General features: G+C 31.6%; 1 protein-coding gene across 2 annotated transcripts in view; it reads right to left on the bottom strand.

Moving 5' to 3' along the window:
• The window catches only part of LOC140055052 (A disintegrin and metalloproteinase with thrombospondin motifs 16-like), a 51,938-nt gene extending 39,407 nt beyond the window's left edge, over positions 1 to 12,531 (bottom strand). Inside the window, exons 1-8 of one of the 2 annotated variants that reach the window (XM_072100224.1) lie at positions 12,448 to 12,531; positions 9,228 to 9,288; positions 8,897 to 9,028; positions 8,453 to 8,598; positions 7,782 to 8,013; positions 7,494 to 7,612; positions 6,718 to 6,801; positions 5,346 to 5,476 (exon numbers count right to left, since the gene is read on the bottom strand). In XM_072100224.1, coding sequence (XP_071956325.1) covers positions 5,346 to 5,476; positions 6,718 to 6,801; positions 7,494 to 7,612; positions 7,782 to 8,013; positions 8,453 to 8,598; positions 8,897 to 9,028; positions 9,228 to 9,288; positions 12,448 to 12,519 — 977 coding nt within the window. In that variant the 5' untranslated portion in view covers positions 12,520 to 12,531. Of the gene's footprint in view, positions 1 to 5,345; positions 5,477 to 6,717; positions 6,802 to 7,493; positions 7,613 to 7,781; positions 8,093 to 8,452; positions 8,599 to 8,896; positions 9,029 to 9,227; positions 9,289 to 12,447 lie in introns of those variants that run through there. The other variant, XM_072100226.1, reaches the window with a different exon arrangement.
• Between the last annotated feature and the right edge of the window lie 198 nt (positions 12,532 to 12,729).

The following is a 12,729-nucleotide window of genomic DNA, read 5'->3' as shown; positions in this document are numbered from 1 at the left end:
AATAAGCTAAATTGGATAAATAATGTAAATAAAGCCACATGCAAAGCCAACCAAAGGATGTTTATTTTAAGAAAAATGAAGTACCTACAAATTGACAAAACTATACTTAAATTGTTTTATAACTCTGTAATTCTCAGTGTAATACTTTTTTGTAATGTTTGTTTTTATGGTAATACAATGCAAAAAGATAAAATTAAACTTAATCGAATAGGAAATAGAGCAATTAGACTAGTAGGAGAGCACTTACCTGATGTTGAATCCTTGTATAAAGAAAATGTGCTAAAAAAAGTAAAAAGTATCATTGAGGATGAAACACATCCTCTTCACAAACAATTTGCCCTCATGAATTCTGGCATAAGACTACGTGCACTTAATACCAAAACAAAACGGTTTAGGTGCTCGTTTGTACCTAATGTTATACACTTATATAACTCCAGAGTACAAAGATAAAACGTAACCGCTTTTGTTTATTTTATAGCTCACGCATGTATTTTTAACGCTTTTATATAAACTTTACTTTTTTAACTTCATCGTTAGTGCAATATAATAATAAATCATATAATATAATTGAATAATACTAATATTTATCTAATTTTAACAATTTTTAGCCTCTTAAGTTTTTGTGTGTGTTTTGTAAATTGTATTTTATATTTATATTTTGTATTTTTCCAGTTTTCAAATCACATTTCTGGTTTTTTTTTAAATGGACAATAAAGTATATATGACTATGACTATATGACTATGACTAATATAAAAAAATTTTCATTATCAAGTATTATTTTATTTTTTTAGTCAATAAAATCCCAGTCCCTTTTCAGGGATTTTATTCGAACATAATATACAGGCCTCAGACCCTTATATTTTACAAAAGTAAAAACTAATTAATCAACATAACATGTTTGTCTTTTTTTCGTGGCCAATAAAAACAAAATGTGCGACCTCTTGTGTAATGTTTTTGTTATTCATTATAGTTTAAACTATAACATATATAACATTTATTGATTGTACTGTCGTACTGTGCGGACGTTCAATAACGAGCTCCGCTAGGCCACTTTTTTCGAGCGTGAAATGCAACTTGAATTTCCCGCTGCACTTTGTCTAGAAAGGCCTCTTGGCCTAGGAAATCACATCAGTTTGCTTTGATGATTTGTCTACCGCATTGAACCTGATTGCTTTTATAGTACAGTACAGATCAGCTTTTTATACCATATTTTTATACAGTATTTTATCTTCTGTACATTATACTATTTTAATATTCTCTTGAATAGGCCTATGTGATTTACTTTGAGGATTTTGATCGTCCGTAAGCCTGAGTTCCTGTTTAATTTTCGACTTACTGATCCTGGAATCATGGGCAAGTTTTCTTTTTTATAAATTTACTGTTGATCGTCTTGTGCATTTACCAATACTCAGACTTTGATTATCGTTATGACGTTCGTTTTTGATTCCAGTTTAAGCCTTTGTCTCCTGTATTTTGTTCGTACTTGACGTCTGTTGTTTTAACATCAAATGATTGCAAGCTTGACATTGCTATCCTTACCTGAACAAGATGGTCGTTTTATAAATAAGAAGTAAATCCAGAAATATCGGCAACCTGAGCCAGTACTGTCCTAATCATGTTGATTGTTTACGTGAACTCGTTTTTTGTTGTGACGTGGAAACTAACCCAGGACCCAAGGAAGTTAATATTTACTTTCAAAACGTGCGTAGCGTAAAATTTAAATTGGATGACTACCGATCAGTTCTGGGCGAATCTACTCAATGGGAAGTACGATGTAGTAGCCTTATGTGAAACATGGCTTAATATCTACGTTAATGACTGTAATCGGTTTAAGTCAACCAGACTGGTTCAATACGAAATTGCTGGCAGTGAATTAAACTAAAGGCTTCAAATAGAAAAACGTGTATTGTTGGACCACCAAACAACAACGCTGAACACATGGAGCTTCTTTATCAATCTCCTAGTCGGTGATTTTAACCTACCCGATTTTCAGTGGAATGACGACGGTAGTCATACTTTTAAATCCGACTCTGCTATTAATGTTTGTTTTTCTGATCAACTTCTTAACCATTTTAACCTCTCGCAATATAATTTTTCAAATACTCGTTTTAATAATATTTACTTGTTCTTTTTAATAGTAACTTTAAATATAATTGTAGTGTTTCCATTGATGACTCGATCTTTGATTCTGATCATGAGCCCCTTCATATTAAGTTTGATTTGGATTCCTATGCTCGTGATAGTCATACCTTTAGAACTATTTTTAACTTTTCTAAAACGAACTGGGCTGATATGTGCAATATTTTTGATCGTATACCCTGGGATATCCTTAAGAGCTTTGATAATGCCAATGGTTGTCTAGATGCTTTTTATAATTTTGTCTCATCTACTATTTAAGATATGGTTCCCACGATTACCTCCTTGTTTCGATAAAGACCTTCGTAAAGCGTTAAATATTAAAAAAAATCGACGTAAATTATATAGACAATATCGTACTGATTTTCATAACAATGAATATATCAATTCTCGCAGAAATTTTGAACAACTTTGTAGAATTAAGTATTCTAATTATACTTGCTCTCTATCTAAAAAAATGAAATGAGAACCCTAAACGATTTTGGTTATGGGCTAAGAATAACTATAAACAAACAGCCCCGTCCATACTCAAGTATGGAGCTACTGAAGCTTGTAGTGATATAGATAAAGCATATTTGTTTAATTTATTTTTTAACTCTGTATTTAATGATGTTAAGATTTCTACATTTCCTGATCTTGCTGAATATCCCATTAATACTCTTTCAAATATTTCTGTCAAATCTAATGAGGTTGCAATACTTCTAAAGAATATTAATCCTCATAAAACGTCTGGCTGCGATAGATTAAAGCTGGTTCTCGTTTTAATATTGAGAACTTTCGCCCAATAGCCGTTGCTTCCTACTCTCTCTAAAAGTTTTAAAAATTGTTTATAATAAGATTTCTTCTCATATATCACCCGTTCTCTCTCCTGTCCAACATGGCTTTGTCTCTGGCAGATTGTGTCAGACCAATCTTGCTACTATGCTATCAGTTGCATATCAGTGTGACATTGTCTACACTGACTATTCAAAAGCGTTCGATAAAGTCTGCCACGATCTGCTAGTTTACAAGGTCAAACAATTTGGCATTTGCGATCCTGGATCGATCTTGGATTCGTAACTATCTTGACAATCATTTCCAACGTGTTAACTTTAATAGTTGTACATCTACGTGGTTGGCCGTTACATTCGGAGTTCCGCAGGGTTCCATATTGGGCCTTTGCTCTTCTCTATGTTTGTCAATGATGTTTCCGAAATGTTTGTACATTCGCAATGCCTCATTTTTGCGGACGATATTAAATTGTATCGGATAGTTAATACTATTAGGCCTAATGATTCTCTTCTTATTCAACAAGATCTTGTTAGGCTATGCAATTGGTCTGACACATGAACAATGTTCTTAAATCCGTGTCAGATTCTTACTTTATCACTTAAAAAACAAATTATTAATTTTGATTACACTATTAAACGACTTTCTACTGATAGGGTTAACTTTCAAAAGGATCTTGGTATTTATATTGATTCGAAGCTTAACTTTAATAAACATGTTGATCATAATTTTTGCTAAGGGTAATAGAATATTAGGTATGCTTTGGCGTCACAGTAAACATATCGATAGTGTTACTAAACTCAAACTTTATATCTCTCTTGCCCGACCTATTTTTGACTTTTCATCAACAATTTACAATTCCATTTCTATCTCCCAATCAAATCGTATCGAACGGGTTCAATCCAAGTTTATTTACTTTATTAACCACACGAATCCTGGTCTTTTAATTCATCTTCCCTCGCTTCACACTCGGAGAAGCTTTTTCGATTTGGTATTTCTTTTCAAATGCTTCAACTCCCTTTTTAAATGTAACATTTTGTCATTTTTTTTCTCTCAAAATTAATCGACCAAACTCCCAACCTTGCCCGTTGTCGAGTCAACGTTACCAAAAATGATTTCGTTCAAAGATTATCCAAGCTTTTTAATTCAGTTTCTATTAAAGATATTTTTTTGACACTTTGTCCATATTTAAGTCTAAAGTTCTTAAATCGATTTAAGTTTGCCATTTTGTATGTTTGATGTTTTGTTTTTTTATGTGCTTTTAATTCTATATTTTTATCTAAAGAGTTTTAAGGTAAACTGTAATTGGCGATTTTTCACTGTTGGATGTGGTTGAAATAAAATAAAATAAAATAAATAAAACATTAAAACTTTGGCTCTGATATTTCTATAGAAAGGACACATAAATGAATTTCATCTTCTATTAAAACTTCAATTACAAACTTTAAAAAACGTTCTTGGTGTTGAGCTTTGTTCTATCTATCCTTTTCTATCTAGAACGCCTAAACAAAATTTTGTTTGTAACTCTTTTACGTTTCCTATCTATAGGCTAATAGGGTGTATTTAATAATAATAAATGATTAATTAATAATAATTGAAAATACTTTAATTTTGAATGGGTTTTAAACTGCTCAACATATGTTTTTTTAAATCATGAAGTTTAAAATCATTAATACACTTAGGCCTATATTACTTTCTGATCGTACCAGATGTAACAATAGCCAGTGTAAAAAAGCAAATCGTTGACTTGTTTAACCCAACAATATTCATTTCTGTTTCGTATTGTAAAGATTGACAAACAGGGTCGGTTGGTATTTATTTATTGATTTATTTTGCTAATAGATACCAGGGGCGGATTCCTAGCAAGTAGTTTTTATTATAGACTATTGCTATGCCGCGGTCTAACCTGTAAGCCTACCCGAAAACAGTCTTAAACCTCTCTTTTTGTTGATTAGACGTATTATTGATCGTGAAAGACAACCAATCGAACGACTTTTAAGTGTTACATCAAATAATAACGGTGATCTTATAAGGCCTAGAATAGAATTTCTCGCGTAGATTGTGAATTTAGCAAGCGTGACGAACATTACCTTATTTAGTATTCTACGCTGAAAGTATGCCCTCATTTTTTTTGCTGTACGCGGTCTCAGCTAAGACTGTTTTATAGCAATGGTCTAACAGGGGTGGATTTAATAGGACCGTCTATCTGATAAAGCCGTCTTTAATCGGACACCCACCCAAAGCTGCTGATATTCGGTTTTAGGCATAATGTGTCAAAACATGCAAAGTGGCCTATTTTTCTTATTTTGTCAATCAGAAATTTGTAATGGTCTAGTCCTGCTGTTAACCTACCTAGGTCTAGCCCCTGTTAAACTAGTAGTACTAGTAGAGCCGTCATGTGACCACAATTACAAGAATAATAAATCGTAGAATATAGTACCTTGTAACAATGGCAGCAAGATCCGGTTTAAGTAATTTGTGTTGTTCTTCATTAAGTTGCCATTCGGAAAACTGTTTTATTGCACTCCAGGCTTCTAATCCATTTTCGTCTGCTACCAAATTAGGTCCATACTATAACAGTTAATACATCTTGTGTATTATAAATACATTTGGGTTTTTTCGATCCTAAAAACATTTGTGTGTTGACCCTCACTGTTCTATGGTTTAGCGTCTCCTTTTAGTTAAGGTGTTATAGTTTTAAACAAGATTATATTGAAAACCATTCTGAATTATGTTATCCTTATGTATTAGTATGTTAGTATTTTTCTTAAATATTTTTTTAATCTGTATGGACTACAGAAAATTAAGTTTAAAATGTGAACAAAAACAATTGTGGGCGAGAAGACAAAACAAGATATACATTAACTTAAATTGTTATTTATGGAATTAAATCTGTCTTGGTAGTTTTCAAATAGTATAAATATCTAAAATATTTAAAGATGTATTGTCCCTTTGACTAATAAAAAAAAAATGTTTTTTTTATTTCGAAAAAAAGTGGGTCATTTTGAAATATCATAATAGTTATTAACTTTCACCAAAAATTAGTTGTAAAAAAAACTAATTTAACCGAAATACGGACGTTTTTTTGTTCAAAAAATAACTTTGACTTCCAGTCAAAGTTTTCGATCAAAACATATCTCATAATGCAACACGCTTGTTTGGCTACTCTGTATGCATAATCATAAAACTTCCTCGCGATCTGTGTGAAAACACCTTCTCAACCGCGACGAGTTGTAAACAATCCTAATTAGCATCATGCATAATGCATACTCGTTGTTTGAAATGTTTTTTTACTTTCGCTCGTGACGATTTTCCAGACGAAATGTAATCAAATTAATTTACCTGTTAATTACGTAAACTTGTTGTTTTTGCTTTGAATTTTCGACTTAAAGTTAATAACTTTAATATTACTTTGATATAACCAATATATATTTAGAATATTTTTATTTTATTTTTTGTGTTTCAAGGGACAATACATCTTTAAATGTCATTTTAATGTTCTCATCATAGTTATTCACTTTGACCAAAAATTAAATGAAAAAAAAAGAAGATATTTAACTGATAACAAAAATAATAATGTTGAGCAAAAAGTAGTCAAATTGGTTTTTGGTTGAATTTAACCGTTTGTTTTGTAAAAATATTTTTTTGGTTTTTTTTCTGCAGAAGTGATTAACTTTATTAAAGCTACAAAATGGCTTGATTTTATTATTTACTATTATTATTTTTCTTGTTTTGGGGGGACAATACGTTATACGTGTTAGCAACCGAAATACTACTATTTTAAACGTATAAGGACGTTTATTTTTACTTACACTTTCTTGTTTAATGATGACCAACTTGATCAACGTTACTGTCATGTCAACTCCCAGGCTGTTTTGTTTAAATATTGACGCCACCTGAATTTAAGAACACACATTAGTATTTTATATAATTTAGAATACATTACAGTATCGACAAAGCATTATGTCATAGATATTAATAATTTAAAAAACAAAATAGGCAGATGATTTTATAATATGTTAGAATATATAGGAAAAAAAATCATTTCATTTCATTTTTCAAAAATAGACCTATTCTAAAAAGCCATAATTAATCTCATGAATTCTTCATGATTTCCTTCCTCAGACATATACAATAACAGTACATTGACCGCATTGAATCGGTAGCGAAATTCAAAATTCTTAGTTTGATAGGCCTTCGTGATTTTATTTGAATTTATTATGAAAATCATTATAAAAAATACATAAAAATTGATACTATAAATTACTGACATGACAAATAAATACATTTATAAAAGATTTTCCAGGATAGCAAAAAAAAAAGTTATTAACTTATTTCCGTTTGGATCCTTAGACAATGAAATAAAATTGATTAACGTCTACATGAAAAAACATTGCAGACCTGTTTAATAAAGCATTTCTTTACATTTAAATTCTAATAAAAGCGTTTTAAGAATAGTCAAAACACCAAAATGGTTATCGGTTGTACATCTTTACATTGTGTCATTAAATTAGAATAAAATCGATCTGACATTGGACCCGTTTTGGTAATTGTCTGACAAACACGTCATTTGTTATTATATACTTACAATATTCATAATAACTATAAGATATTCTTTCAGCTTATCTTCTCCATATTGTCTAAACATTGTATAATCAGCTGTCAGTAATACTTCAAGATTCTTTTTTCCGGTTACACGCTGTGCAGCTGTACAAAATACAAAATAGCATTAGTATATTATTTTAAAAACAAGAACACGGTTAGATTTGAACTGGTGACTTCCAGAGAACACTACCATGGCGAATAAGTAAATAAGTGCACTATCCCTGAAGAGAAAGTGATAAGAAAAAAAGTAATCAATACAAAATTAGATTACTGCTGTATAAGTCTCTGGTTACTCTCTCTGTTGTTTTCCTCTTGTATCTAGTTGTCCTCTGTAGCGTTTCTTCCTCGTCTTGTTTCGTCACACCACATGTCTGTTTTGGGACGTGACGTGTGAACACCACGTGCATCGTCTCGTCTTGCGTATTGGCGCTCCTTCTTCGTCGATGTTCTGGTCTAAGTGGCTTGATGAAATAACTCTTCTCAGCCGTATTCACCATTCCTTCCTAAAGCAGACAATAAAACTTACTTGTTAAGTTGAATGCTGCTTGTTAATTCATCAGTCATCAGTAATAATAGTAAATACTGTAATAACAAAAACAACATTTATTGATGCTGCACCGCTACGATGGCATATACGCAGTATCTTTGGGATCCGTTTCATTTCTCCCTGTAATTTGTGGTATATACAAAAAAACGTATTTGTCAAATACAACGTTTAAACGACGATCTAAGCTTTAATTACGTTTTTTATAGTTAATTAGTTGTTGCACTTGAATATTGAAATAATATACCATGCTACTATTATACTGTACCTTTATACAACAGTAAGATTGTAGGTATATATTTGTATAATGATATTTTAATAGGTAACATTATTTATTCTGAACTATACTCAACTATTATAAATAATTTATTCATTTCAGTAGCCATTTATTAACGTACCAATCCATTACATGTGCTGACGGCAGCAAGTGAATCATTATGGTTTGCAGACGATCCAACATAGTAACAGTCTGCGTTTTTAGGTTTTTGTAGTGTGCTTCCATTGGCGCCAATTATCTCAATTACAAAGTCGCTCGAAAATAAATCTGAAAAAATTAAAACATTGTATTGCATTAAAAAGGAAACTTTGAAAGTCAATGTTTATTTAATCACCACATTAAACATTTGTAGACTCGATTATATTTTTGTCTGGTTGCGGTTAACTGTGTTGCTATCGCCTATAACTAGGATGTTTCGGACATCAACGATTATTAGAATTAACTACCTCTAATTGTATGATTAGCAGCAGCATAATAATTTTTAATAGTAATTGTTAAAAGGTAACAGAGTATACTTGTGAAAATAATTACAGTAAAATCATACCAGTACTCTTCCCTTACTTACTTAAATTCAAATGTAAATTGAGATGGAACTTTTCTCCGAGTGCGTTGAAAGAATAAGTAGCGGTGGCTTCAACTGATCGTTTGTTGATTCCCGTATCACGTCGAGTTACAGATGTAATGTCATATCCAGAAACTTAGGAAATAAGTGGTAATAATAACTGGTAAAAGAATTATTATTTATTTATTTATTAGACTGAGGAGAGACAAGAGTCGTTAAAGACAACTATTGCCAAAGGGCGTGTCTCTTCAACTCCAGACAATACAAGAAAAGATCAAATGTAGGCCTATCAACACATTCAAGAGTATTTGATACAAAAGAATAACAGCAGTACCTTGAGAATGTTCCATTGTTCCAAAATAGTGAAATAGTTCATCTTTGGTTAGATCCTCAATCTGTAAAGTAAATTAGCGATAGACCTAGGTATTAATAAAACAGCAGAGCATCACTATATGAAGATGGACCAATATATTACCCAGGAGAAAGCGTAAAATGAGAATAAAAAATTTAAAAAAATAATAAATTGTAAAATGTCAGGTCTGAAGCTAAATAAGTCAAGACAAATGAAATGTGGATAGGTTGTGATAAAAGACAAAAACGAGTAACCCGTGCAACATAACATTCAACCAAGACCCTGTTAAGATTATTGGTATTTATATTGGTTATGATAAGAATGGTTATAATGCTAAAAAATGGTATGAACAAATTGAGAATCTAGAGAAGAAAACACCTAGGATAAAAGAAATTTTTCGTTCTTTGAAAAATAGAAATACTGTAATTAAAACACTTATGTTATCAAAAGTGTCACAGACATACCAAAAGCTATCATTCCTAAAATAAACAACATGACATTAGCTCTATGACTGGGAAAACGGTAACTAAGCCCGGACCCAGGGGAAATGGAAATGTATCCAATTACTGTAACTTGTATCCAATAGAATATAACTTTAAGAATATTAATGCACTCAAATATGTAAATTAATTGCTTATAAAATATACTTAAAGCTCGTTAGACTTGTCCAAAGTGTGTATATATTATCTTTTTTATTTATTGTTTTACTTTGATTTTGTCTAATAATACAGACTTGTGATACACGTATATAAATTGCTTTGCAGACCGGAAACATCCGATAAGAATGACGTAGGTTATTATATCATATTTGGCTATATGGTGCGGGTGGTATGTAAATATTTCGAATCTACCAATAATCAAACGTGCGTCATTTGGTTTAAAACAAGGCCATGTAGATGGCTGCAGTTGCGTGCTCAAGTTAGTGTTTACCGACCGACCGACCGACCAACCGACCGACATTGTGAGGTGTAGAGTGCAACAAAAAATGGCATGAAAAGTGAAGAGCTCAGATGTCGGTCATCCTGGAAACAGCACACATATGGAGGAAGCTGTTATGTCTCTAAGCTTCTTATTTCGTTTAGTTTCCCAAGGTGAGACTCGATCTCGGTACCACCGAGCCATACACAACTGACTAAAAGTGTATTTACTATGCAGTAACCACTTTGGTGTAGATATATTATTACATACCGCAATGGAGTTGGATAGCCGAGTGGTTAGGACACTTGACTGTCATACAGATAGACCCGGGTTCAATTCCCGACAACTCTCAGTCCACTCAGCTGTAAATGAGTACCTGGTTGAAAATACTAGGGAGAAAAAAGGCGGCGTGGAAAGGAACTGGCCACCCTACCACATAATGCCGAGGCTTAGTACAATGAGCTCCTAACAGCTCATTCCCCTACGTTCAGAGAACACGGGACTCACCTTTACCTTACCGCAATGAATTATAACTTTTTACTATGATGAAATCTTTAAAAATATAAATAAATTATGCACTGTCAAACTATAAATTATACTATTAAATTTAATATATGAACATTTTAAGGAAGAAAGTTAATGTCATAATTTGTTTGTCGAAATTATTTTTTATAAATTTCATATGCACCTTTTGTTCTCTTAATTTCATAATAAATCATACATATGATAAACTTTAAGAAAATGAAATGCAAAATAGGTGTTCCCGTACATTCTGATCTATATTAATTTTAAAATTTAGCATATTTTCACCATTTTGTTAACTTTACACGTACGTGCGTAGCCTGTCACTTGTATAACGTATTTTCGAGTTAAAAAGTGAACGAAATATGATGATAATATTAAAGAAAAGTTTTAAAACAGAAATCGGGTAAACAGAGTGCATATTAACATTTACCGTGCAGTGCGCGTGCAAAAATCTTTTGAACGCTTAAAATGTCCTGAAACGTACTCTTATTTCATCGAAAATAAATTTTGAAAATGTTAAACGCGTGTACATGCGCTACGTACGTAATTGTATTGCCATATAATCATTTTTGCCCTGAGTACCAAATTTTATTTAATTGTGATTCATGCTGGGGAAGATATGATTACAAACGTGATTTCGTTAAATCGTGCGTAGAGAGCGCGTAATTTTTGATTGCGCACCGTGAAAACATAAGGAACATACTGTGAAATTGACTTAGCTGAAAGTGATATCACGACAAAGCCATATAAAAGTTAGTGTTTACCGACCAACCGACCGACCGATAGTGAACTGTAGAGTCGCGTTGCACGCGTCTAAAAAGGGTACGTACAGTGTTATATTCTGTATATTCGAAACTGAAATAACTAGTGTTGAAATATAATATCGTCACAGTTATTATTAAGGCGTAGAGTATTGCCTAGTTTTTTTAGTTTTTTTTTAATTACATGGTTAAGTCTAGTCCTAGCCTAGGCCTTGTACTCGTACGTATGCCCTGGCAAATAAAACGCCAATAGATATGCCCATTGTACCACAAAGGGCAGGGTCTGAGTGGGTGGGAATTAATAAAATTATCTCCGAATAATAATGATCCATTCAATCGAAATGAAATTGAAAACAAATATACTGTATTTTTAAAATGTATTATATCATGTACAAAATGAAGTGTGGATAAGTTTTTATGGTTTTTTGTATGCATAATCAAACACTATGTATATAGAGGTTAAAAGTGTAAACATCAGGAAATAACGAAAGAAATATAAAACGGAAATTTAACGTACGAAAATGAAATGTGAATATAATACGTATGAAAGATTGAATGAATAAAGGTGGTGCAAGGTTGTGCAAGGGTAGGTTTTCAGTAAAACTTATTAAGAAAAGGGTTATGTTTATTTCCGAGTTAAACGTGAGTTTTTAATCAACAAAGAAAAGGCAAAAAAATGTGGTGGGATATTTAGTACACATGTAAAATGCAACCATCATCTTTTAAAACATTGAAATACACGTAATAAATAAGTTCACTTATGTGGCGCACATTCGTCCAATAAAATGGAAAGAATCTATCTGTTTAGGTATTTACAAAACAATACATAATGATGACAGAAATAAAAATAAGAATTAAAAAAAAAAACATCTTTTAGGATCTAATATTTTTTTGAGGTTATCAAGGTTGTTAAAATATTGGTTTTTAATAAAAATAAATATATTAATTAATCATATAATTAAGATTATATAGCAAAGCATGGATCAAATTGTCCTTACCTTAAAACTATTCACTACCAAGACAAAAGTAGCAATAAGAACAAGAGCCGTCGTTGCTCGCATCAGGCCCATGATGTTGCCTTCGTAAATACTGCAAACCAGTGCCGAATATGTGTATAATAACCTTTTATATAGGTTTTAAGTTACTATTTTTTTTTTATTTTCAACCACATTACATTTTGATTGGCTGATCATCTTATTAAAAAAAACTTCATGTTAATTCAAATTTTGTTACCATATATATTTGATTGACTTGTTATTTTATTTTTTTAAAGCATAAAT

The sequence above is a fragment of the Antedon mediterranea genome, chromosome 7, assembly GCF_964355755.1.
Source record: "Antedon mediterranea chromosome 7, ecAntMedi1.1, whole genome shotgun sequence".
Taxonomy (NCBI): Eukaryota; Metazoa; Echinodermata; class Crinoidea; order Comatulida; family Antedonidae; genus Antedon; species Antedon mediterranea.
The sequence above is the reverse complement of the archived record's forward strand: the minus strand, read 5'-3'. Positions and strand labels throughout refer to the sequence as shown.